Source organism: Populus euphratica, unplaced genomic scaffold, assembly GCF_000495115.2.
Source record: "Populus euphratica unplaced genomic scaffold, PopEup_1.0 scaffold2.1, whole genome shotgun sequence".
NCBI lineage: Eukaryota > Viridiplantae > Streptophyta > Magnoliopsida > Malpighiales > Salicaceae > Populus > Populus euphratica.
The window spans coordinates 2,124,988-2,152,472 of NW_011499846.1; the positions used below are offsets into that span (position 1 = coordinate 2,124,988).

General features: G+C 34.2%; 7 protein-coding genes across 8 annotated transcripts; 2 read left to right on the forward strand and 5 right to left on the reverse strand.

The window, feature by feature from the left end:
* Nucleotides 1–1,061: 1,061 nt before the first annotated feature.
* Nucleotides 1,062–1,889, reverse strand: LOC105130743 (putative invertase inhibitor). The gene has a single exon (XM_011033406.1). It carries the CDS (start codon nucleotides 1,770–1,772, stop codon nucleotides 1,230–1,232), a length of 543 nt encoding a protein of 180 aa, XP_011031708.1. The 5' UTR covers nucleotides 1,773–1,889; the 3' UTR covers nucleotides 1,062–1,229.
* Nucleotides 1,890–5,207: 3,318 nt separating this feature from the next.
* On the forward strand, nucleotides 5,208–8,624 carry LOC105130752 (TRIGALACTOSYLDIACYLGLYCEROL-like protein). The gene is made up of 5 exons (XM_011033417.1): nucleotides 5,208–5,659; nucleotides 5,751–5,997; nucleotides 6,520–6,901; nucleotides 7,450–7,766; nucleotides 8,149–8,624. Exons 1-5 carry the CDS (start codon nucleotides 5,388–5,390, stop codon nucleotides 8,344–8,346), a joined length of 1,416 nt encoding a protein of 471 aa, XP_011031719.1. The 5' UTR covers nucleotides 5,208–5,387; the 3' UTR covers nucleotides 8,347–8,624.
* A 922-nt stretch (nucleotides 8,625–9,546) lies between these two features.
* On the reverse strand, nucleotides 9,547–11,871 carry LOC105130761 (20 kDa chaperonin, chloroplastic-like). Its single transcript, XM_011033428.1, has 7 exons — nucleotides 11,684–11,871; nucleotides 11,528–11,586; nucleotides 11,378–11,428; nucleotides 11,183–11,248; nucleotides 11,037–11,084; nucleotides 10,874–10,903; nucleotides 9,547–9,866 (listed from the first exon to the last, which is right to left on the reverse strand). The coding sequence occupies exons 1-7, from the start codon at nucleotides 11,775–11,777 to the stop codon at nucleotides 9,798–9,800; spliced, it is 417 nt and encodes a 138-aa protein (XP_011031730.1). The 5' UTR covers nucleotides 11,778–11,871; the 3' UTR covers nucleotides 9,547–9,797.
* A 3,444-nt stretch (nucleotides 11,872–15,315) lies between these two features.
* Nucleotides 15,316–17,502, forward strand: LOC105130770 (uncharacterized). The gene is made up of 2 exons (XM_011033439.1): nucleotides 15,316–15,648; nucleotides 16,721–17,502. Exons 1-2 carry the CDS (start codon nucleotides 15,552–15,554, stop codon nucleotides 17,326–17,328), a joined length of 705 nt encoding a protein of 234 aa, XP_011031741.1. The 5' UTR covers nucleotides 15,316–15,551; the 3' UTR covers nucleotides 17,329–17,502.
* A 741-nt stretch (nucleotides 17,503–18,243) lies between these two features.
* Nucleotides 18,244–18,660, reverse strand: LOC105138064 (uncharacterized). The gene has a single exon (XM_011044058.1). It carries the CDS (start codon nucleotides 18,658–18,660, stop codon nucleotides 18,244–18,246), a length of 417 nt encoding a protein of 138 aa, XP_011042360.1.
* Nucleotides 18,661–20,836: 2,176 nt separating this feature from the next.
* On the reverse strand, nucleotides 20,837–21,313 carry LOC105138073 (uncharacterized). Its single transcript, XM_011044068.1, has one exon. The coding sequence runs from the start codon at nucleotides 21,311–21,313 to the stop codon at nucleotides 20,837–20,839; it is 477 nt and encodes a 158-aa protein (XP_011042370.1).
* Nucleotides 21,314–22,110: 797 nt separating this feature from the next.
* Nucleotides 22,111–26,933, reverse strand: LOC105130778 (probable serine/threonine-protein kinase roco9). Of its 2 annotated transcripts, XR_843311.1 has the most exons (4): nucleotides 25,890–26,933; nucleotides 25,694–25,765; nucleotides 22,830–25,386; nucleotides 22,111–22,446 (listed from the first exon to the last, which is right to left on the reverse strand). XR_843311.1 is itself a non-coding variant. In XM_011033451.1 (3 exons), the coding sequence occupies exons 1-3, from the start codon at nucleotides 26,745–26,747 to the stop codon at nucleotides 25,353–25,355; spliced, it is 936 nt and encodes a 311-aa protein (XP_011031753.1). In that variant the 5' UTR covers nucleotides 26,748–26,933; the 3' UTR covers nucleotides 22,111–25,352. The 2 variants fall into 2 exon arrangements, 1 of the variants encoding a protein (XP_011031753.1); XM_011033451.1 differs by having other exon boundaries at nucleotides 22,111–25,358.
* Nucleotides 26,934–27,485: the final 552 nt, after the last annotated feature.

Below are 27,485 nucleotides of genomic sequence, written 5' to 3' on the forward strand. Positions count from 1 at the left end.
AACCGCTCTGATTGCCCAAAATTTCATTTCACGTCTAGATGCTCAAGTTTCCTCGTGTTTCCTTTGTGTTCATGGGTTCTATTGTGCGCTGCACTGTTCTTTTAGTGGCTAGTTTTCACTTGCAAGGGATTTCTCTGATGCATGCCTGTTTTCATCGAAATCATAATGCTTTACATGATTCTCATGTTGCCGCACGCTGTTGAAACTACTTTTATATATACAAGTCTGAGCTGTTTGTCTCTCTTGTTGAAATGAGAAGAAGAATTTCTCTTGCATTACTATGGAGTGCAATCTCTATTGAATGTTTGCTATGCAGATATTCGGTTATGACTAAAGTTGCTGCATCCTTGAATTATGAGGCCACGTTTGCCGATTTTTTTCCACAAAAAGAATTGTCAATTTCCCTATCGAACCGTTAACCAAATTCAGTGCACAGTTCTATATCATGATTTCTCTTTTGAATTTGACCAGTTACGTTGTAATGAAGGAATTCATGATCACTTGAACTTGTCATTGGTTTTTATCCCATTGAAGTTTGGTGGCCGTCCACTCTCTCTTACTGGATGAGATTATTTGCTGCAATATAACAATCATTTAATGGATGAATTTTTCTACTACATCTACAAAGTCATCGTATTAGGCGGATCATGCTTCATTGAAATGCAATTCTTCCCGCTTTCGTATTCTTTAAGACAAATATAGGCAACGGGGCACCGTGTGGAATGAGGCTTCCGGCCTTGTTCCAATCGTCAGCCTGTGAAGGAGCGGCTGTTTCTGCCCACGAATGGTTTTCTCCTATGCTGTCTTTTGATTGTTTAACTTTACCAGGATCGTCTATGCTGTCTCTTGTTCAACACGAATAAATTCCTTTAATCACAGGACGCGACCATTAATATTATATAAGACTATAGAAAAGAAGCGAAATTATTGAACTCCAAAGTCCAAGTACAATTATAATTAATTAGAAGTCACTTTTTCTTAAACTTTTGCTTAAGAAATAATTAATCATGATTTTTCCAGATCATTTTGTTACATGTGATAGTTGATGAAAGATATGGAAATAAAAACAATCACAAAGACAATATACGTCGCATCAATAAATTAACAGCTGACCAACACAAAAGGATATTGAAAAAACATCCGTTAACATCAGGAAAACTAACAAGAAATTAAGGAGCAAGGAAGGATTAACAATGATAGAACCTTAATCTCCAACTACTACATACAGATTAGAGCATGTTGATGAGCGCAAGCGCTATAGCGGACAGCTGAAAAGTATCATTATTTCTTTTTGTTAATGGTGAAACTGCACCTTCTTTCTCCTCGAATCCATCTTCACAGGTTGTGGCTGCATCGATGACTGAACCTACTTCGATATTGGCATCCTTATAGTGCTTAGACTTGTAATCCATCATGGCCTGCTTGAGGGTAGGGATGGCGTCAGAATAAAGATCAAGGCAATCATTTAAGCATGCCCTAATGAAGGGGTCCATTTTTTTGTTCTTCAAGAGACTCTTCACGTAGTTCCTTGTGTTGGTCACGTTGTCTTTGATTAACTTGATGGACATCATGCCAAGCCCACGAAGGTTATCACACTGGCTACGATTGGATGCTTGAAGAGAAGTTACACAGAAGTTGTAGCTAAGGTTCGGATCATTTGCTGCGCATTTCTTGCAAGTTTCAGGGATGAGATTCTGAGCAGTATTGGCGTGGAAAGTACTGAAGAGTAGAGGGAGGAAGAGGAGGAGGAGACAATAAGAGAAGGTGGGCATCTTTTTCGTGTTGTGGAGGATAGGATCAGCTAATTAATTGTGGTCCTGAGGGAGAATAATTTTGTTATCGTGGAGCTGTAGGGGTTAATATAGGCGTAGTTTCCTACACGTGCCCGTTTACAGCAAGATGAACTGCGTAGTCCTTCTCTCGCCTATCAATTGATTTCTTTTAATCTCCCTCGTAGATATCCAGTAATGAAAGCATTGTTGTCAAACCAGGCTGGAGATCTGACCTGATTTATAATTTGCCATTAAGTTAGGTTAGCGTTAACTCAAATATATTATTAATTTTTTGTTTGAATAATATTATTTTAGTTTTTTTAAAAGAATTTCTTGTGTTTTTATCAGCCAAATCAATTTTTTTTTAAATACATGTAAAATGTAATTGAAAAGTAAGATTTTTTTGGATTGAATAAATAAATAAATAAATATTTAAATGCCACTTCTCTAAGGATTTAAATTTAGATGAAGGTGCGAATTAATTTACCAATAAGATTAAATCTTAAAATAATAAAGAATCAAGAATTTTTCTTGAAGAGATGGCATCGTGACGGGGAGATGGGAATCTGATAACTGTGTTTTTCAACAATGTAGGGTGGAAGATACATGCAACGAGCCAAAAAGTTGAAGAACATATGCAAGAAAAATGCAGATTAGTTATCCAAAACATCACAGCAAATGATTACTTAATTCCTTTGGAGGCAATGCTTCTGCAAGCCTCTTACCTTTATAATGAGATATATCCATAAATTGCGTATCAAAACATGAAGATCTGGTTAGGTCTCTAATTAGGGTTTGAATCAAACTAAATTTGTTTTTTTAATCATGTTAAAAATTAACTTAATTAAACTTGAAGAATATTGTCGACATCTAATTTGAATAAAACTAGGTTTGTTTTTGAATTATATAGAAACTTGATTTGGTTAAATATAATTTTTTTTTAGTATTATCAAACAAGATTTGATCAATGGCTTTTTATATATTTATTTTTGTCCGCTTAAATGACATTTTTTTTTTAATTTGTTTAAAAATCATTTGTTTGTAAAGTTCTATTGTTTAGAATATTATACTGATTTTAAGTAACTAATTATGATAATGTTCTAATAATTAATTCATTGCCATTATTTATCAATGATTATGAATTGATTTGGAACGAGTGAATGTTTGCCTGTTGATTCTCAAAGTTCATTAATGAAATAATAGGAATGCTTTCTCTGTCAATTAAAAAGAAAAGGAAAAGGCCTCCATTAATAGCCACTGTTGTTGATAAGTCAATGCAGTGAGTGTAAATATAAAGATAAGTAAGAAAATATAAAGCTGGCGTTTGCTTTAGGTTGTGGAGAATTAGCTTAGAAGTAGCATAAACAGCCACCTCTTTCCACTTATCCATTAGTTGCAAGCAACTGGGAAGGAATTTCAAGGGATAATATTTTTTAAAAATATTTTTTATTTAAAAATATATTAAAATATATTTTTTAAAGTTGATGGAATAATATTTATTGTTTTTTTATTTGGATTTGTCTTTTAAAAAGATGATAAAAAAATAATAATATATTCATTATTTCTGAACTTAGCTAAACATTAAGTTTACATATGTGTGGATCTAATAAACTATCAAACTTATTATTTTTAGAGTCATTCAAATATAGAGTTCGTGCTTTTTCTAATTTTGAAGAATCTTAGCTTCTTTTTTTTTTTTTATCTTTATAAGTTAGATATTTTTATTGATAAGTCAAAAATATTTTACTAATACTTAAATTATTTCTCTTCGATAAAGAGTGCTTAGAAGTTATAAAGGAGAGAGATCCTTCAAAAGGAAGTTTGGTTTTTTTTTTTTCATTACAAATTACATATTTACTTTTAATTTTTTTTTAAAATTATAGTTGTTTTCTCTCTTAAATGATATTTATTTGCATGTATGAAACAATATCGAGTAATTATTTATCTAAGAAAAAGCTTATTAGATTGCAAAAATAAAAAAAATAATTAAATATCTCACATATCAACTCGACATGTAAAGCTCGTGAGATAAATTCAAACATCGTTACAAACCAAACACAATTTTAAAATATATTTAAATAAAATTCCAAACATAATAATAAACAATGTATTTGTTTTACCATTTCAGTGCAAAAAAAAAATTATTTATTTCTCAAAAAAACAAAAATGTAGTTTGGTATCAAGTTCATAATACTTATAATGGTTTCGCTTGTCATTACATTTTTATTTTTTTATATAGTTTTTGCTTTTATATAATTCCTTTTTATTATAAATCCTATCCTTTAATTCATAATTATAACGTACCAATCCAGAATTTAAAGAATCGTCCGTATCAAGCCCATGTCACAAGCAAGTCTATGAGGCAATTTACATCAAAATATACAAGCAGCTATATATATGGCCACCCTTTTTGAGAAAAAAGATAATATTAATGTTTTGTGTACGTAAGCCAAGGATTAATTAGAGGCCAATTAATACTTTGAGATTTCGACATTGCATGGAAGTGGGGATTCCTTCTAGTATCAAACCCATATTAAACTAATCACTATGATGTAACATCGAAATATATGCCTTTTGTATCGAAAGACTCGAGTAATTAATATGGAGGCGCCATCGAGAGAGATGGGTCAGAGGGTCTATACATTTTTGCAGGAGAGGAAACTGTCTTTTTTCACTCAATTATTTATATTTTATATTTTTGAAGTATATAAATTCACTTTAAAATTACTTATAAAACAAATTTTTTTATGTTCTTTCTATCTTTCACGATAAAAACATTTATATATTTTTTATTTTATTTCAAAACAGTATAGAGTTTAGAGTTACACTATAGAGGCAGAACAATATAAGAATGATCTTGGAGGGTGATATGATCTTTTTCTTATGTTTTATTAATGGTCACTATTTATTTTATTGATTGGGAATAGCTTTGTCTTTTCATATTTTTAAAGTATAATAAAATAATAAAATTACTTTTAAAAATAAAATTTATTGAACTCATATCCGAGGGTTTTCTGAATTTTCACCAAATAAATTAGAGTTTCGAATTAAAAAGCTTAAATTTATGTGATAGAGGTGAAAATAAATCGAAACGATCCAGCTAAGGACTTCTTTGATTATTTGGCTATTTGTAACCAGGACGACATCGTTTCGCTATGTTTTCTTCGAAAACAATTTTTTTTTTCTGGGGGTTTACTATCCATTTTAAACAATAAAAAAACCTCTCAAATTTTAATTTTATGTGGTGTAATTTGATTAGGGTTGACCCAAGAGTAATAGAACTGGCCATCATATATGATGGGCCTAAAAACCAGATTGAGATTGGGTGAACTAAATCCAGAAAGAATGGCCCACGATCTCTATTTGTTGGACTTCATGTAATTAATGCCCCAAGATCTTTCAGCCCAACATGCGTCCCTCTTTGTCTATTACACAACAAATGCAAGTTCAGAAAAAACCAAAAGCCTCCTCCTAGGAAAATCCACCACAAACCCCAAACAAAACCCCTCAGTAGGCAGTACTGTGTCCTCACCCTTTTTCCTCATTTCAAAACCAACTAGCGAGCAACAACACAGATAAGGAAAATCAAGAACCCCACCAGCAACTCACCAAGAAATGGCTAACTTGAGGACGGCTATGGACTCACAATTCTGGGACCAACCCATTTCTTCCTCACAAACCCTAGAAGGTTGTGCTTACTCCATTCCTGGAGACCCATTTCCTCTTGAAGTCACCAGAGCCAGCAAAGCCCTTAGAGTTCAACAACTCTCTGTCTTAGGCAATGGCTTCCCTCTTGGCACCATTCCCTCTTTCTCTCCTACTTCGACCAAGGACCTTGGCTCTTTTTCTCTCCAGTCTCTCTTCCTCAAACTCGCCACCTCTAACAGGTAAAATGATAGCAAAATGTTCCATTCTTTTTGGCTCACTTCTTTGCTACCAATTGGTGTGATGAATTTGATTGTTTTTTTTTATGTGCAGTTGGCTAGGATTAATTGGCCAATTTAGACCAAAGAAGCTGATTTCTTCTATTAAAGGAGAATTTACTAATGCTGATGAATTTGAATGGCCTGCATTTAAAGATGTAGCTAAGCATGTTTTTGACAAGTCGATTTATTCCCTTGGTTTATTCTCACAAATCTCCTTGTCTTCATCTTCTGTGTTGCTGAGCACAGAAAGACATGGTGACAAGAGGAGACCACGCTACAAGATGATGCTCTGGCATGAGGTATTCGGGTTTTTTTTTTTTCGCATTCAATGTCCATATTACTATTCTTTAGATTGAGTAGATTATCTTGTAGACATGTCCAATTTTGTAAATCCCATTTTTATATATAGATACCCGGACATCTTGTTTTACAGATTGTTTTGTAAGTCAATATAGTTTTTTTTAAATTTGTTTTTTTTAGCCATGTCCTAAGTTAAGGATTTATCTTAGAATCGTTGATTTGTGTTCTTGTTGTCGAAAGGGTATGCCTTCAGGGAATTTAAAGTGCAAGGTTGTTAATTCTTGCTTAGAATTTGGTTGTAGATAATGAACACACAGATACAGCGAGGCTGTGGAACCTGTGTAGTTTATGGTAGTTCTATTATGAGATCTCTAGCAAATAATCAACCAAACCTTGAAAATCAAAATTATAATTATTTATTCTGACCACAGATTGCTTGTTGCGGAGCTTTTAGCTTGTTATGCTGTCTGCAGTGATAGCCAGTTGCCTTAACTTTGTCGATTTAACATGTGATTTTACAGCTTCCTGATCATGATATAACTTTGGAGGCTGCGTGGCCTGGGCTATTTCTTGACCAAAAAGGGAAATACTGGGATGTTCCTGAGTCAATATCCTTAGATATGTCATCCCTTCCCTCTGAATCTGGGTTCCAATACCGCTTTGGTGTGCACAAAAACAGCGGTCATCCCCAGCCTGTTAACACCTTAAATGGTGAGGTACCCTGTGCGTTGATGCCTGGATTATGCGCGAAGGCTGCCTTTTCTTATGAAAAGAGAAAGGATTTTTGGAGGCAAAAAGAAAAAGTTGATGATACTGCAGTGAAGACAGATAGGGGCAAGGTTAGGCACCCATCATTTGATATGCGCCTTAGTGAACCTCATGCAGCAATATCTGGGATTATTGGTATGTCGCTGCATTGTATTGGGTAGCTCTTTTTTACTAATTAACCTGGAATTTTTGTTTTCTTCTTATTCATATTTGATTACTACCGTCTTCTACAGCTGCTGTAGCTTCTAGCAATTTTATCTAGCTCTTCAATTCTTTTTTTTTTATCATATTATGCTGCACATTATGATATGCTGTGCTTCGTTTCTGGTTATGGACACATTTTTTCTTTCTTTTGGATGGCCCATGCACAATCAGTAATGCCACTCACTTGTGCTCCCTCCATTGATCATCTGAGAACTTAAGTTGATGAAGGTGTTTCTTTTTCATGGAGGCAGGGATGGAAAATGTTTACGGAAACAATGTTGTATCTGAAACTTAATATGGAAACTAGGATGCGACTGCCTTGTTTGCCATACAGTAGTGAATTGGAACTGGTTATGTGAAGTTTCTCATGATTCATACAAATTACTTGTGTTCCCTTTTTCTTTTCATTCTCCTTTTTGAAAGAAAGTTCCGCTTTGCAATTTGCTACTGGCTTCTTATTATACTAATATTTGTATTAGGTGGCACCTCTGCGGCCTGGTTTGGGGGCAGTGAAAGCTCCCCATCTACAGAATCGCATGTTGATAGGGACACTTCAATTGGTACAAAGAAGAGAAGCCCATTAAATGCCAATCTGTTTGGCTCAGTTTGCTATACTTTTCAGCACGGGAGGTTCACTAAGCTATATGGTGATCTAACTAGGGTAGATGCTCGCCTGGATATCTGTTCAGCTTCTGCTGTTGCTAAAAGGGTTTTCAATATTTTCAGACGTTCTTCCTTTAGTAATGCTGACAATCCACTGTCTTCACCCAAGCTTGGTCTGATCCTCCAACAGCAGGTAATTTTTTTCTTGCTTCACCTTTGGCTGGCGTCAATGTCCTAAGAAGCCAAGTCCTGCATGTGTATTCAATAACCTGTGGCTTGACTAAGCTAATCATGCAATTTGAATTTTGAGAACCACTGGAGATCCAGTTAAACGTTATTTTTTTAAGATTGGATGATTTGAACTTTCAATACCAAATCGATCCTTTTGGTCAGAATTTTTTTTTTAAATTAATCCGAGCCTCCAGGAGACACATAATGACAGTATTATTGTTTACAGTGATGCGAATAGGTTATAAACTTTCGGAAAGTGGTAAAAACTTCCCTGGGATTTTTCGTACTTGGCAAAAAGATCTTGCCATTGTATAGTTCTTCATGCGACAACATGCTTGTTGCAGGTTGCAGGTCCAATTATGGTTCGGGTTGATTCAAAGTTTTCACTTGGTTCTTCCTCTGGGAAACAAGGCCCACATGTCGAGGATCTCATATGCAGCTTGAGTTACTCATTGAGGATTTTACGCTCTGGGAAGGTTGTTGCTTGGTATTCTCCAAAAAGAAAAGAGGGGATGGTTGAGTTGCGCTTGTTTGAGTTTTAATTCATTCTGTACTTTTTCCTGTCATATGATTGTTTTGTATTGAATACACTTGTTTTTTCTGGAAATTTTTTATTGCAGAAAGCAAAAAAGCCACTTTCTTTTCATCATTTTTTTCCCCATCGAGATATAGAACGGAGAGGGGTGGAGAATGTAAGCCGTCACGTTTTTGTGAATATATACAATTCACCGTAAATAAGTGATCAAAGTCTTGAGTTTCGTGCATTCAGCCAAACTCTTCAAATGCATTGAAACGGTACATGTTTATGTCCGGTGATGATCATGCAACTCCAACAAGTGTTAACATCACTACACTCAAAGTGAAGTTCTGTTGTAACGGTACATGTTTATGTCCGGTGATGATAATGCAAGGTAACATCACTACACTCAATAGTGCCTGTGGTGCTGAATTAGTAAAGTTCTGTTATAAAATTGTGGGGTGGCAAGATCAGCACTGGACTGTCACTGACAGCTGATGTTGGTGAGTAGGCAACATCGCTGCAACTGAAAAGAAAGATGGCCCTGTGGTGCTCGTGCAATATTAGAAATATTGCGATTGCTGAATTAGTAAAGATTGGTGTAAATGTTTGTTAAGGTGTTTTTTATTTAAAAATATATTTAAATAATATTTTTTTTTATTTTTAAAAATTATTTTTAAAATAAATCTAAAAACACAAAAAAAAATGATTTTAAATAAAAATATATTTAAATAATTTTTTTAAAAATTTTTTTTTTTAAATAAATCTAAAAACAGAAAAAATTAATTTTAAATAAAGAAAAAATAAAATAAAAATATAAAATATTTTTAAAACATTAAAACAAACAAAATAACAGCCGATACGATAGCGGATGGCGGGTTCCCTGGGGAGGTGAAAGCCCACCAACTAGTGAAAAGTTTTCCCTTCCCCAGAGCACTGATATATAAAACATGTTACTGGTGCTCCCAGCCAATTAAAATGAGCTCCAAAAACTGCTGATTAGCAGTGACAAGGATTTATCACTAGATTATGTGATTGGCACTCTGTCAATTTGTAGGGAGTTAAATTCCGGATAACAATTTGCCTTTGATTGTCAATTTTTTTTTTTATTCTTCTTAAACAGAACTCCGGATAACAATTTGCCTTTGATTGTCATTTTTTTTTATTCTTCTTAAACAGAGCACGGACCTTAGTCAATTAAGGTGTTTGATAAAGAAATGTATATCAAAACTCAGAATCGTCAACGTCAGCCATTAATGCAGAATATTATTGGCTAACTGAAACAAAAACTCCCGTTTTTTTAAACATCGAAGGAGGGAGGTTAAACAGCACATAACAAAGAACTCCTAAATCTAGAGTTTACTTCAATACAGACAGTCTGAAGATCCCATAAAACTTGACACTGACAGAATAGCGAAATTGACCCCCTCGTTGTAGGGAGTAGGTCTTTTCAAAATTGGCAGAAATGCAGAGATATCACTCCACGACGGCCAACAAATCACCAGCTTTGCAAAAGCAATGCTTAGCATCTGTTCCCAAATCAATCTGCACAGTTTCAGGAAGTCTTATAAACACATCCAGGTACAATAAAAATGCACAATTAGCAATACAGGGGGCATAAAGACCATTATCTCAATGGTCAGACATGTCAATTACAGCAGAATCAATTTTACACCTACAAAGGTCAAAGTCTGCATGCACATGCAAAGGTTAACAACTCTGGGAGGAGATGATCATACCCTAGGCAGATATGAAAAAATATCAGCGAACTCCAAAAAATCACATAGAATAATGGCACGTGCCTAACTGGACTCTACAAACATACAATGATTCAATCTGGAGAGAAGAAAGAATTTGTATTACCTGATTACATGGAACAACATGTCACAAAAAGAGTATTTGCCATGCTCCACTGTCTAGATGATGGCACACTATGCACATCATATTCACTCAACAACAAGAGAAGCTTGTACGACATTAAAGGAGTGTTAAGAGTGTGGTTGCGGTTACAATTTAAATGTCAGCGACATTAAAGGAGTGTTAAGAGTGTGGTAGCAGTTACAATGTAAAGTGTCGAAAATACATCAAAATAATATATTTTTTTATTTTTTTAAAACTATTTTTTACATCAACATATCAAAACGATTTGAAAACATACAAAAATTAACTTCAAGTAAAAAAATAAAAATTTTCAATTTTTTGGGAAATCAACCGTGTTGCCTAACTCCAAGACGTATAGGTATACCCATACTAATAGTTGCAAGAAAGCAAGCATTTTCATTCACCAAGCACAATAATCAGGTCATAAAATTTAGGATTTCAGGACAGAAGGCCTCATGGCTAGCATATGCTCATTAGGGACCTGTTTGTGTGTGTATGGTTTGATGTTTATTTTATAGCAGACTCTTTCAACATAATGATGCAACAGATTCAATATGCTGTCTTCCCGACATTCAAGGGGGATTTGATCCCATACAAACAGCTAGCTACAGAAGCACACTCAGTGAATTCACATGTGACATGCAAGTCTTCCAAATGGTAATGCCACTTACCTCATAAGCATTGATGTCTGAGAAAAGAACCTGCAAAATGAGGTATACTTCATGAAAATCACAATAGTTAAAGGAATGAAAAATCTCAGGGAATAGCAGGATTAACAGCATTGAAAGCAAAAAGATGGACTGATCATTTATGAACCAAGAAGTACTTATTTACCTTCTTTCCTGCCTCCACTTCCCCAACCTCAGCACCAACAGACAAAACCTAAAACAGAAAACTCTAAGATATAATGCTAACAGCAAACAAGAATCAATCCATCCTTCCTAATAAGAACAAGAATGGGCATTGTACATAATTCATACCTCCCCCATTAGATACCGCTCAAATTTAACAGCTGATTTGGGCAACAAAACTCCACCGGACGATTTCTATAATGCAAAATTCACCACTCAGCATAACAACTTCTTAACAATGGGATGTTTACAACATAAGGAAATGCTTTCTATGGGCATCAAGATATGAAAAATGAATTGAAGCAAAAGACGAAAACCCATCACCTCAGGAAGGTCCTCGAGACGTATAAGAACTCTATCAGCTTGTGGAACAACCTACAGCAATACCCACCATACTAAAACTAAACCCAAAGCTTACAGAAAGATAGGATAAAAACAAATTAGTGAAACTAAAGAAACATAAAAAAGAAAAACCTTAGTGGGTTCCCATTTCTTGGAAATCGCATTAATCCTCAAAGAATTCCTCTTCAGTCCTGGAAATAAATGACAGGAAACAAATTTAGCGCAAAATAAATACCATGCGCCTTAATTTTTCCAGCAAGAAAGTAGAGAGATAGAGAGAACAACAACCTGGGAGTTTGTGCTGAGAGAGAGAGCGCGCGTTGGTTTTGTTTACCGACAGGAAGGGTCTTGTTGTTGGTACAGTAACAAATGTAGACGCCATGGCTAGATAGACAGATAAGGCTTTGGCTTTGGCAACGGGAGAACAGAGAGAGGAGAGTTTAGCAGGCAAGGGATCGTTTGGCACAAAACTTATATCTAAAACCCTCTTCATATGTATGCCCTGACACGTGTTCTAAGGGGAAAAGCTCATTTAGGTTCCTGAGCAAATTACGAATAAGTTCTGAATATTTCTAGTTTTATCCATTTTAGTCCAAAGGTAATCCACCCGTTGTTGATGACAACTAAAAGATTCAATCCAATTTGTATATACTCATCAGGTATTTTATTTAAAGAGTCAAAATAATATACTCATCAGGTATTTTATTTAAAGATTAAAAATCCAATCTTCCCTTAATTATAATTTTAGCACGATAAATATAGCAATTTCTTTTTCAATACAAGCTAGTGAAAAGAAGGCAGAAAACATAAATTTAAAACAGTTTGGTACTAAAGTTGTCTTTCAGGGAAAATTAGGGTTTATTTTATCATCTTGGATTGGCTGAAGTGCTTAGTAACCCATGAAAATTAAATGAAATAATTTAAATACCATTAGAAGCATATGGATGGAAGCTTGATAATTTTAAGGTCATGTTTGGGGTAAAATTGGTAAAAGAAAAGGATTCAGGGTTTAACTGATAATAGAGTAATATATTAAGGGCTAAATTGAGGCTTCTATTTTAAATTTCCAAACGCCGGAGTTCTAGAGGGTTCTTTTCTTTTCTTTTTTGTTACATTTTCTGTTTGTTTTTTTCCCTTCCTGTCTTCGATTGAGAAAATAAAAACGTTCACGTTGTCTCACAAATAAAAGGAATTTTCATGATGCCTTATTAAATGTTGACCTTACAATTCAAATTAACGGCTAGTATTTTGTTAAGTAGTTTTTTAGTTAAATTAAATATTATAACTAAATAAATAACAAATAAAATATTTAGATTGGGATTTATCATTCTCTCTCAATTTTCCTCTAATAACAATTTGTAACATTGACGTCCCTATATTTATATTTCTTCCTATAAATATACGTTGTCTATATTTTATATACACCACTGCAAAGCTACTCTAGAATATTTTGTTAGTTTTCTCTCTGGCTAGCTACGTGATTGATTATTTTTTTTAGATTAATGAGAGTGTCCGGGTCAATTTATATTTATCATAATTAATTTTATATATCCTAAAATTACTATTTAGTTGCACCTAGATGGTTACATGCTGATTATTCACTCAAGTGACAAAATGTATTCTCCCAGTGTTCTCGGTTTGATTAGCATGGTGATCTTTATCTTGTTTCTCTTGACGAATGGAGCTGTTTCAGTGCTTGATTATGGAGCAGCACGTACTGATTAGTTGTATTCCGAAGCTCAACTCTCCGGAAAAATGAAGCTCAACGCTCTGGAAACCTGCCTCCTTACCAGAGAGTGCAGTGGCGTGGAGATTCTAAGATGGCAGCGATGCTCAAGAAATACATTATATAGAGAAACATATTGTCTTTGTTAATTAGAAAATTGGACACTTGAATTTATTTGTATATATATAATTAACAAACAAGTTAATCGACATGGGGTGATTGAATTTGCATTAACAAATTGATCTAGTAGGAGTACCAACAGAGTATAAAAAAATTAAATGAGGAGATAAATTATTAATAAATAACATATTATATATACATATATTAAAAAACAATTCAAAACATATATATTAATTTATATCAAGTAAAATTAATTTAAAAATACATATTGATTTATCAAAATCAAAACATATTTTAATTCATATATACACACACACACACGAAGAGAAATAGTCAAAGTATGTTGATTAAATTATATTTAATTATTTCTAAATATTTAATTGAGGAATAATATCTAGTATATATATAAAAGAATAATAATTGGAAAATATATTTTCTACTTTGTATTTTACTTACAAAAAATTATATGAAAATATTAAATTTTAATAAATTATTATTAATATAAAAGATGGCAAGAATAGTGGTTTTGTATGAATATTAATTTATTTTTTATCATAATAAAATACTTAATTAATTAAATTAATAAATTTAAATATATATTTTTAACATATTCATATAAAAACTCCTAAATTATCCTAAACTCTAATATTTTTAATAACTAATTATAAAAAAATTAAAATTAAAATTAGATAATAAATTAAAATAAAATTACCTAAAACATGAACCAAAAGACAAGAAAAATTAATTGATGAGTAAAGTAAAAAGCAGGGAATGGCAGGTGAACAATGTTAGACATGGGAAGATAAAGAAAAAAAAGAGGAAAATTAGGGCAATAATGTGTGTATATATATATTAATATATGAGTTTAATATATTAATATAAAAATAAAATTAAGGGGACAATTGCTCCTTTTGATCCGCTGTGGCTCCGCCACTGAGTAGGAGGATACTATGACGCAGGAGATAATGTAAAGTTTGGATTTCCAATGGCATTTACTGTGACAATGCTTGCATGGAGCACCATCGAATTCCAATCCCAACTAGAGGCCACAAATGAACTCTCAAATGCCTTGGACGCCATCAAATGTAGCACAGATTACTTCATCAAAGCTCACCTTCAGCTAGACTCCTTTATGGTGAAGTAGGTAATTGTGATTCTGATAATTATTGTTGGGAGAGACCGGAGGACATGACCACTCCGAGGACTAATTTAAAGATTGATGATCAACACCCTGGTGCTGATCTTGCAGCTGAGACTGCTGCTGCCTTGGCTGCCGCATGTCTAACCCTACATATGCAACTAAATTAATAAATCGTGCAAAACAGGTACGATATTAGCTACAATGAATTAATTATTCATGTCATAATTATATCTCTTATTAACAATCACGTTAATTTATAACAAATGGTTGCAGCTCTTTGAGTTTACTCGTAATCACGCTGGTCAATACCAAAACAGCATCCCTGTGGCTGGAAAATTCTACTCCAGCAGTGGATATGAGGTAATTACAAATATAATGATGAACAAAAGAATTAATATTATATATAAATGGAAATTTCGGTACAGGCTGATTACATATTAGGATCAAATCCAAATAATATGAGATATATTGTTGGATTCGGATCAAACTACACCAGCAGCTACTCCTACAGTTCCGGATCAAATCCAAATAATATGAGATATATGGTTGGATTCGGATCAAACTACACCATCAGCAGCAGCAACACCAGCTCGGAAACAAGAAGACCACTCGCAAATTTTAACATGAGAAACAAAGGTTAAAGGCAAGCAAAATGCGGGGCCGGGAACATACCACCGCATTCAAATAATCTAAAAATTAAAAATAAATAATTTGAAAAAAATAAATAATTTTTTTTTTAATTAAAATGGTTTGAACTATCTAGCTGTTTGAAGAAATTGAGAATTGTGAGCCTTAAAAAAGTGGATCTCTCTCCATGGGCTTGATCACTGACAAGGAGTCCGCGTGAAAACGGTAGGTAGGTCCCGCTTGAAGGAGGTGCCTCGATATCTGCGCTTCATCTCCAAGAGTGTGAAAGGGAAGGGAAACGGAGGGAAAATAGAAAAACAAGTGTCCAAAAAGGCACAACAACGTCTACTGCCTCGGGACCACCATTCCCATATCTCCTTAATCTCTGCAACCCTTTTATTCCCTTTGTAAACAATAAACAAACACTTTTCTTTCCCGGAAAATAAAAACCATTTCCCTTTCCTTTACAATGTTTGGGAAATAAGTGAGACCCTTTTCTACAGTTTTATTTCCCTTTTCCCTTCTCATTCTCTCTACCATTGATGATGGTGGCGAAGAAGCATTATTGTTGCTGTGAATGGAAGTGGATTGTACTTTGCCAGCTATTCCTAGCCACTGTTGTTTGCTCCAGTCACCATGGTAATAATCGTTTACTTTTCTTTAATTTTCTTGACTTCTCTGAGAATGCGATTCTACTGCAGCCTCATGAGTTTTTGTTTCCTCATATATTGATCAAGTAGTTCTGTGCAGTTTACTGTAGTTGTTCTTGACTGATAATTTGCTATGCAAGGTCTTACCACTCTTTGGTGATAATGCAAGTGTTAAAATTAAAAGGACAGGAATCCGAGCTTCAACATTAAAAATTTTGGCTTTCCTAAAAATGAAGTTTTAGGTAGCATCAGTAGCTCTATTCATTACTAGAAACTCAATACTAGAGCATCAATACTAAAAAAATTGCATTTTTATCCCAAATAATTCAAAAGAACTACCTGGATCCCAGAACTAGGGATGATTGTGCTTGTAAAGGAAAAAAAATGCAAACATCATCTACGCGTTTAAATCAAGTTATAAATATATTTCTGGAGGCATCAAGCCATCAAGGATAGCTTCTATCTGGACCTACTGTTTAGCTGCTGTAATGAATGAACGGATGCATGTATCAACAGGCGGAGTAATCTTTTGTCTTTATCTGAAAATTATGTCTTTTGCTGCAAAATTTAAAGCATTAATAGGGAAGGCAAACTTAAGTTGGTCAAGTAACGTGATTTCCATCTTGTAGGCAACAAAGTTCATAGCTTCTCTGTTATATGATTTGACTATCTACATTAGGAATCTTAAAGAATTGGGAGTCACAAATTAATTTTTTTTCTAGAGGACAGATTTAGCACCAGAAATACAATTTTCTAACATGCAATTCACGCACACACATGTAAAGGGACTTGGATGTCAGAAGAAAATTTAGGATACAGGATTTTTTGAGCACCTGAGTTAAACTTGGGCCAGAACCATTTTATGGTGAATTTTCGTTTGCATGTTTTGTTACGAAGCCCAATTCAAAAGGATTTTTAAGCATCTCAAGATAAGTTGGAACTTCTGCTTTAGTCATTGATAATTATGACATTTTGAATACTAATAAATGCTGGTTACTGTAATTGCACATCAACAAGCTCATTTTTTTTAACGGTGCATTGTTACATGCTGTTGATATCAGGGAACCCTGCGAATGATCTTGTTGATATCATCAATAAGAACCGAACATCCCAGAAACTACCACAGCTGAATGACAATCCTGGTCTTGGCTGCATGGCTCTGCAATATGTTGAATTATGCAAGGGAAACTGCACTAGCAATGGTGTTGTGAATTGCAAGCCACCTGAAGATGACTTTACTGAGATTTTCGGTCCAAATTGTGGCGTAGAGCTGCCCACATTTGGCACCGTTACTGGCCATATTGTAGGTTGTCAACCCAAGTACCTTGAGCCATCACCAGCCTTTTCCCATGTTCTGGTTAAGGACAGTAAAGCTTTATCCATAATAAGAAATAAATCGCATACAGAAGTAGGAGTAGGCATGGTTGGGGCTCATAAAGGTTCCTTCTTTTGGTGTATTTTATTTAGTGATGGCCAGACAAATTCCACTTTTGTTCTTGAAGATAACGGCAAAGGGATCAAGCAAAAGAATGGGTGCTTTAGTGGGAGCACTTTTCCATGCAGCAGTGGACAGAGGATCCCTGTGTTTCTTAACAATGTTTTGGCCCTAGTTCTTCTACATATTAGTCTGCTACAACACTGGTATCCAACTTGGTTTGTAATGATGTGAATTATTTTGTGAGATAAAATGTGCTCGGATATTTTGTTATATAGCTGGGAGGACATTATTTTCGTTGTTGAAGATCCTAGTGAGAGTTGTAACTTTTTTCCACATTTATCACTTTCTTGCAGTTTATCAGTTCATGTGTTTCAAAGCTGCGACTGTGACTCTTTTGCGTATTAATGCTCCTAGTGTACTAGAACGAACACTGGCATTGGTTTGAAAGCTATTTACCATGGCTATTCCATGGTGCTTTTCCTTGCAAAGGAGATGGAGGACTGGAAACCATATCTTGTTCTTTGTAAAGGGAATAAAAACTAGAGCGGTTAGTGCCCCTATCTATCTCGCCGGAATGAGAAATTCATGAAACTTAGTGGTAATAATTAAAACGTTTATAGTTCCTAAACCATAGAGGGTTTCATCTTCAAGCACCGTGCATACCTCAAATAGAAACCTAGATAAAAATTCATGAAACTTAGTGGTAATAATTAAGACGTTTATAGTTCCTAAACCATAGAGCGTTTCATCTTCAAGCACCGTACATACCTCAAATAGAAACCTAGCTAGAACTATGTTGGTTGATGCAAAAAATACAACCAAATTTAACAACATAAAGGAAGATTACAGTCCTGGAATATTGATTATAGAAACCCTAGTAATGAAGAAAACAACAGTCCTAGCTAGCTTTTCCATGTTGAGCAGGAAACGGTACCATATAATAGAACAGTTGATAATACCAATCATCGTCAAAAAGTTACAATCCTGAAACTGTAAAAGTTAAGAATCCAAGAAAAGAAAGACAAAGCAACCTAATCATGAAAATTCAAAACATATAGCACTAAAAACAACGATAACACTAGTAAATATTCTCAAATTAATTACAAAGATACTTAGTATCTGTGTCTTGATGGAGAAAGAAAGAATTTACAAGTAACGAAGACCAGGAAACAGGGTGTCAAGCTTTGTCCGCACATCCTTGTCTCTCTTGTGGGGCTTTCTCTTAGGTTTTACTCCAGTCAATTGAAGAAAATCAAGTTCAATCTCCTCTTTCTTTAGCGAAATCGAAAAACTTCGTTTCTTGATCTCCTTCTTGTTACTCACTCTCCTTTTTTTGCTTACACTATGAACAAAAATATGATCATGATCACGAGGCTCATCATTGCTATTTCCTTTCAACAACGATCCTTCAACATCGTCAGTTGCATTCCCAGTTGGCCTTTTATTATTAATGTGCAAACGAACTGATAGCTTAGGTTCTCTGATTTCAGGCTGTTGGTGAGGCACGGTTTGCTGGGACGACATTGCAGAAGAGTTGAGCACTGACAAATTAGGAGGCTTCATAGTTTTTCAAGTAATGTTTTTGGTGTATTTTTACAACCAGGGAGCGGAGCTACAGCCTACAATCTATGTGGTCAGCACTGCGGTATACTGCATTTATAGAGATTTTAGGGTTTAGGATGTCAGCTGGATGGATAGATTCTTTTTTCAATTGCAATATTTCACACCCATAGATAAGGTTTAACAACTCATAAATTATTAAACAAGAATGTCAGTGCTTAATCCAATCCTGAGTGGGATTTAATTGAGATTATCAACTTGAATTAGTATTGATTAATTTAAAACGATATTATTTTAAAATTTAAAAATAAAAATAAAATAAGTCTTATATATAAATATATGTTGTCTCTTTTATTTTATTATAATCTAGCTGATATTGTATTTTGATAACATAGTTTAAATAACTATTGTTTAGTTTTTAATTTTTGTAATTTCAGAAGTTCTAGACATCTAGTAACACTGGCTCTATTAGTTTTTCTTTTTCTTTTTTATTTAATTTCTCCTATTAATATGACATGACTTTTTCTTCTTTTAAATTTGAAGAGGTGAGATATTTCTGTCTATTCCTGTATTCCAGCGCAATACCAAGCGAAGGTTTTCTTTTCTACCGCCTCCATATGTAAACAATGTGTTGGTAAAGAATCTTAAATATGTGATTTCAAATCATATTTATTCAAAGAGACCGCCCGGTTTACCTAATGATCTACCAGTCAGAGTTTAGTTCTGGTTAGGTTATATTTTAACTAAATTGAAGGTTGATATTGTTTGGTTTAGTCAAAAAGAGCAAACTTTTGGTCGATAATTTTATATTATTATGTAAAATATAAGTTATTAGATTAGTTTTCAAGATATAATTTTAATATCTTTGTATTACTCCTTAACAAGATTTTAAAATATTATTTTATATTACTTTTTACCATATATTTTTTAAGTTAAAGTTTTTTAAAATTGAAAGCTAAATATGTACAGGTACATATTATATTGTATTTAATTTGATGAAATTTGAATATATAATTACTTGGTTAATAAAATTTTGATATCATGTTAAATATTTATCTTTATTTAATAATTTAAGCTGTAAAATAAATATTTAAAATATAATTTATATTATTTTTTAATATATATACCTTAAATAAAAATCATTTGAGCTTGAGATATGTATATGCAGAAACTCATATCACTATATGCCTAATGTTTTATTAATTAAAATAGAACAAAGAGATTTGAAGTTGTAACCATCTGATTAATAAAATTTTATAATTATATTAAGAAATTATGTTAGTCTAAAAAATTAAATTTTTAAATGAAATATTTCTTTAATCTTAGATTTGATCAAATTTAAATGATCCTTAACTGATTAAATTTTAATAATTTATTTAACTTAAAATAAAATAATTTTTTTTAAAAATGGATCAGATTTAAACCCGAGATTTAGATATTAACCGGGTACGATAAACATGATTCAAATCAAGGTGAGAAAAAATATCCTAGCAGAAGATTCTGCGAAACTTGTTGAGTTGAAGAAATAAGTTTTGCAGTTAAATTGTGATAGCGCACAGAAAAGTTCTGAAGTCGAAGGTATGCATCAGAAAATTAAATTCTCGACGGCATTATTCCAAAACAAGGGCCGGAAAAAAGTCTTGGATTTGAAAAGAGTTGCTAAAACACATAGGAAGGACTCACAATACGACTCAACCACTGGAAAATGTTGCTGGATCCTTTGCAGATGAAGATTTTGCATGCACATGAAATTATGCCTGAAGTAAACATATACTGCCAAGTGCTTTTAGGAGAGCAAAAAAAGAAACCAGATTTATACATATAGAAAATAACTGCTACCCTGATGTATTATTATATTCTGGTTCTAACTTCAGGGCGTTCATTGAATTCATAGGTTTACTCCAATGGTGGAGCCATTACTTGCAGGAGGAAACCCAAAACATTCTAGGAAGTATGTAAGAATCAAGTCCTGTCCTCAGTATCTGCTATAGTACTCTTCTACTTTGGGTCATTTTTTTCCCGTCTTTGATAATCTTGGCCAACGCTGATTCGCAAAGCTTATCCAGAATCGGGCATATGTAATAAGAAAAAACAAAAAAAAGTCGTCTGCAATGCTAGGAAAAAGAAGAAAAAACCCTGGTGAAAATGAACAACAGGAGTAGTGCCAACATGATAGATACTATTTATGCTTCGATCTATAATCTCTGGAAGTAATGATTTGCAACTTAAGACCAGGAAACGTGCTATCAAGCGCTCTCTGCACTTCCTTGTCTCTCTTCCGGGGTTTTCTCTTAGGTTTCACTCCACTTAATTGAAGAAAATCAAGTTCAATCTCCGCTTTCGTTAGCGAAATCGAAAAACCTTGTTTCTTGATCTTCATGTCCTTATTTCCACGACTACTCGTCACCGATTTACCAACAACCTCCTGCTTCTCCTGCTGCTGCTGCAGGACTGTTGACGATCCAACGACATTATCCGATGGAGTCGTGGCACTGCTGGCTGCTTCGGATTTCTTAACGTCGGACTTGGTAACGACGCTATTAGTTCTTAAACGAACTATAATTTTGCTTTCACCGTGAGAAGAGGATTTCTGGATGGGAGGATGATCAGGGGATTGCTTGGGGAACCTTGGTACTGGCTTTCTAACTGGTTTCATGGCTTTACCTTAATTATTGATGGAATTGAGAAAGACTTCTTGAATTTTTAGACCTCCGACTATCCCATACATATTAACATATATAGAGAGAGGGGGGTGGGGCTTTATCCGTTTGTGACATGGTTTGCCAATCCAGGTAGAATTCGGATTAGAATTCCGATTTTTAATTGAAAGTGACAAAGAAGTTCAGAATAAACTTTTTTCCGGCATCTGTAGCTGTCGTGATGTTTATTTTAAAAAGAAGAAAGAAAAAAATGTGAATAGTAATTGTTTTTTAAATAATTTTTATATTAAAATAGATGTGAATGATATTTTTTATTTTTTAAAAATAATTTTTAATATTGATATATTAAACTTATTTAAAATACTAAAAAAATATTAATTTAAATCTAAAAAAAATAAAAAAATAAACTTTTTTAAAAATACTTTTAAAACACAATACTTTTATACATAAAAATTCCACATCACTAATTTAGCTACAATTCTAAGCTTTGGCCCATCATCAATTTTGAGCAAAACACAAGCATGGTCATGGAAGACAGACAGTTTGTTTAAAAGGGTGTTTGAGATTTGGATTGAAGGTAGTTTTAACAAAATTATTTTAATTTATTAATATTAAAAATAAATTTCAAAAATTAATAAAAAATATATAAAAAGAATTTTCTCAATCTCTACCATAGTTTCAAAAATCCCTGCCACAATTCCAAACCAGCGCAAAAAAAAAATCACAGTCCCTGTCTTCATCATTAGAGGCAGGAAGCAAAACAAAAAAGAAATCAAATACAGGGGCTAAAATGTTTAAAAAGAAAGTGAAAACGTCAAAAATGACATCTGGAGTTGAAAGGAATTGCGTTCATATACAAATACTTTCAAACAAAGACAGACCCTTGAGCTTAGAAGGCACACAATATGATCAATACGGCAGGCGCTTCAGATGGATGTCCATCTCCATGTTTTAATCTTCCAGCCACTGATTACAGCATCCAGCTTTCCAATAAATACAACGGTAAACAACCCATCAACAAGGGCACAAGTCTGGGTAGCACTGTCCCCGTCTTGGTAGTCTGCTGCGGAAGGCACAAAGCAGCAGCTCAGGCCCCATCACTTGTATGGCAAGAACCTGGGCTGCACCCCTGAGAGACATCAACAGGCTTTAGAATACTAAAAGCAACTATTCAATGCATTCACTGTTATGAACTGGACCTAAGACTCTGTTCGCCTCTCTTTCCACAGCCAGTCTGCTGCATTACATCTTCTGTAGATAACATGTAAAGAATTCTGAACAATTCTAACAGGACCTCCGACAACTGAAACATTTTACATGTAGCGAGCTTGTGCCTGAAAAGACAACACCACATGCACGATCCAATAACAAAAAGCAGAGCCAGACTTGTATAACAGTTTATAGGCTCGCAGTACAATGAATTTTTAAAAATCAAGCCTTCGAAATGCAGGAAAAGAAAACTTGTTGGAGGAATAAACTAGAGTTTATAATCAATAAGACAGTGATAATTACCACTCTTCCTCCACACAAACTCCTCACGTTGATCTCAGAAGCAATCCAATCAGCATTCAGTTAGATCCAACTGTGAGCAAAACAGTACGTATCAAGAGATAACAAACACATAAATTGCTTATCTCAAACAATGGTTCCAAAATATTATGGCCGCAGGAGTAGGATCTCTTCCTTTTCAGTTCTGCATATGACTGAGGAGCTTATCCAGGGTCTCAATTGGATTTATATGAATGGATCGGCCCTCACAGCAGCCAAACACTAATTATGGAAATAAAGTGCATGCAATATGGAGTGTATTCGCTCAAACAGTTTCAAGTACAAATGGAATCAAATTTATTGTTTTACAGCAGTCATTAATTCGAAGGTTTGAATCAAGAAAACTAGGAGAAAAACTAAAACAATTTTCTACAAACATCCCAATCCATTGAACCACTCATTTATATGTTGAGAAAATAGGACATAACCTTGAGGACATTGATTATCAAACACAAGATTGATATTTAGGATAACTGCGGCTGAAACAATCATACAAATCAATATAGCATATAATTCAGGGCATTCATCAAATTTATTATTTTATGCATGTGATGTAAACATAAGAGCACCCAGCCCAAAGAGTTGAAAGAAGTGTCCAAGACTCGCATCTTCCTATCCTCATTCTCCAATAACATAGTACTTAGATGCAGTAAGTTTTCTCATCATTAATAATCTTGTCCAAAGCTAATTGGCAAAGCATACTGACACTAATGTGCAAGTATCAAGTGATAAAATTCTGAAAATGATAAGATAGGGGCTTGAGTACTTTTTATGAATGCTGTTCAGATCCTAGGCCACTTCTAGGACTTCAGTTCAACCAGATTAAATTTCAAAGATTGGATTGCAGTATCAAATTTCTTCCATATAAAACATTGAAATGGCCACATTCTTCAATCTTGCAATCTTACTAAAAACAACCATGGCAGCCATAGCTCATATAACTTTCGCAAAGAAAAACGGTTAAAAAAAAGTTGCTTAGCTAATCAACCAATAACATTTCTTTCATCACATCAATCAAGGTCCTGTAAGTTTGACGTATTTCAAACTGAAACAAATCAAAATACCAGGTACATAAATTGATTATAACTTCACCAGGCAAACAAATCAAGTTTCCATTGGTACTTATTGCTTCCAGATATTCCTGCAACATCCTAGAATCATAATCAGGGTTCTAATCCCAGATATTCCATCCCAGTTATGCAACAGCATGCAATCCAAAGTAGCCAAGTTACTATACATATACTGATATGCATGGTGAGACATGGCCCAAGGAACAAAGGGAAAGAATAAGGAAAGATTTTATTTAAAGATTCAACCAGGTATATTTCTCTCTAGGTATATTTCTCTTCATGGAATAAATTAAGTTAATAAAATACTGATTAATTCATTCATTAAAGTTTAATAAGTATGTAACATTCAAAGAAAAAAAATGCAAGCTAGTCTGGGAATTTGTTTTCTAAGTGGCGTCGCTCAAAAACCTTTAAATAAACAACTAATACGCGCTTTAAAGCATACTAACATAATATGAAATGTGAACCAAGTCTGGTCAAAAATGCTAAACTTCATGCTAAACTAAGTGACGTACACTACCCAGCATACGTACATGAATTGAAACATTCCGCATTCTAGGTAACTAAGCTCTTGATCATTGGAGTTATTTATGATAGCTACCAACTTGTTAGCTTGATAAATGCAACTCCATGATGACATGATAATTTCTGTATGATCTTACAATCTGGTAAAAAATACAGTAACTTAATCCATGTATGAAACAACTCATCTCATAAATCTAGCAAATCATATGATTTCTCTTCTTAGAACACATGTTTCTTATTAATCGCAACATTATGAATCGATCATGCCGACTTCTAATCATGACACACATGCATGGCCCGTGCAGTCCACAAATAACGACAACGACGTGCATGGCTCACTCTTCAGAAAAGGAAAGGCAAGCATGAGAAAATTGCTCAGTTCCTCAAAGAATCAGACTTTCCTTTAATCAATTAAAAGCCGTTAAAATAAATGTGTTTTTCTCTGATAACGGCATATTTATAATGGAAAGAGATGCAGAAATGAGACGTGTAAGTCAATCACACGCCATATACCAACTATTTAGGTTTTGGGTTCCAGACATAATTCATGTTGTTGGAATAACAAGTAACAAGTTCTCAAAAACCAGCATGAAACAGAGAGTTGGGAAAAGCATCTTGATTTCAAACTAACTGAAAACATAAACATCAAAGTTATTCATATCTTCTACTCATTGGAGAGACTTTTCTTATGTACATCTGTAGCTACCCATAACATAAACTATAACACTAACCCTTCCAACATTCCCAAAGACTCCTCGGTGAGTAGAAAAAGGCACAAAAACAGGATACATTTGTTACCCTTTCATCTTCACGGGATCATGTGTTTGTTACATTGATTTCAGCATATAAAAAAGGTCTGACAGTCATCACCTCCAACTTCTCAGTCGATTCTCTAACCCTGCAGAGCAGGAGAACTACATTCTCAACTGTATAAATCAAAGCATAAAACAAATTAGCTAAAAATTTATTTAAAAAAATAAATGACATGGTCATTATATATATATAGCATGTCTTCTTCATCATTATTCTCCTCATCTTCTACTTTTACTAAGAAGTAACTAAACCCTATATTGAAATATTTTACTTAAAACCACAATAGCAAGCCACCAATTCCTCTTCCTGTTTCATTGATTCACTGAGCCATCAACTAGGAAGTGGAAAAAAAAAGAAGAAGAAGAAGAAAGAAAGAAAGAGAATCCTTAAAACATACAAAAAATCAACACAAAATCAGACCTTCGAAGGAGCTTCATGAACCTTATAGCAATCCGGGGTGATCGAATCCAGCCACATACCAGGAAACAAGCACTGCAAAAACAAAATCAACGGAAAAAAAACACACATAAATTAGTCACCGAATCCATCAATTTACCAACAAAAAAGAAACTTTATAAAACAGAAATAAAGAAAAAGAAAAATAATCGCAACATACATCAAGTTGTTTCTGCACATGCTTTGCTCTCTTCTTAGGCCTTCTCGCCGGCTTTGATCCAGTCAAGGAATAAATATCCTCTTCGATTTCCACTTTCGTAAGAGGAATCGAAAACCTCACCTTCTTCTCCTTTTCCTTTTCCTTCCCCTTACCCCTCTCCTTCTTCTTGTTATTATTATTATTGTCATTGTCATTATCATAATTATTAGCGTCATTACCACTCCGGTTGGACCGAGTCAATTCAGTCCGGTTACCACCCGGCACTTGAGGTTTGATCTCCGGCACCGCACCCCCGCAAATCTTCAAAGCACCTCCATTCCCATTCAAACCCTTGTTATTATTATTATTGTTACTATCATTATTAAGATTATTAACAGCTCTCCTCGGCCTCAGATTCCACGTCTTCGGCATCAGGTCCTCCACATCCTCCACTACAGCAGCAGAGCCCTGATCCACTGCACCCGCAGCAACATCACCAACCACGCACTTGCTACTTCCGCTGCTGCTTCCGCTTCCGCTGCTGTTTTTGTTAGTCCTCAAGCGAATAAAGATCTTCGATTTCCTCTCCGAATTCTCAACATCACCAGATTTTTTCTTCAATAGTTTATCAATCTTGACCCCGCCGTCTCCCTCCGAATCCGCCGCATAAGCAGCATCGCGGTGAGGAGATTTGTGAGTGCGAAAGCGGTGGTGGTGGTTGGTAACGTTATTGGAATGGTTCATTGACCATTTTAGGTCTTGCAAAGGGAAGTTATGGAGTGGCTGGTGTGGTTTCACAGTACTAGAAGGAGTAGAAGAAGCCATGATAGTGTTGTTGTTTGTGTTTGGCTCAGTTTCCGGTACAGTGCGAAACACCATTGAAGAGAAAGAGTCCGATTCTTTCTCTGCTTTCGAGAAGCAAAACGACAGCTTATTAGGGATTCTGATGGAGAAGGGAATCAGAAATTCTAGAGCATAGGCTTGTGTGATAAGAAAAGATGGAGGGAAGAGGAGTAGAGGAAGCAGTTAATATACTACTGCTGCCTGTTGAGGATGCTCTTAAGAGGAGAGGATGGAAACAAGAAGGTTAATTATTGTATTGCCAATTTCGTCCTCGGGATTCAGTGTATTTGCATTTTGCCCTACTGGGATTTGATTACTTGGGTACGGTTTTATCTATCTGTAGCCGTTTTTTTTTAATCTCCGATCATAAGGCAGGTTCCGTGAGCCCCAGTGCAGATTTTGTTTTCTATAATAGATTTTAGAATCTATTAATTGCTAGGGCGTCAATTTTTGTGTAGATTATTTATTTAATATTGTTTCCATATGCGTCACAAAACTTTGGTACAGGATTGCATGTTAACCCTGTAACTCGTTAATTCAAATACATCTAATGTAAAATAAAAAAAATATTTTATTTATTAAAATGATATTATTTTTTAAAAAATTAAATCTTAAATGGACTCAAAAATCAAGTCTTGTTAAAATGATATGTTGGAAAAAATAATATTTATCTTAGAAAAAAACAAATAAAATAGACATTTCAGTTTGTTTTTGTGTTTAGAAATGTATTTTAAAATTTTTATTTGATTTGAAAATATATTAAATTGATATTTT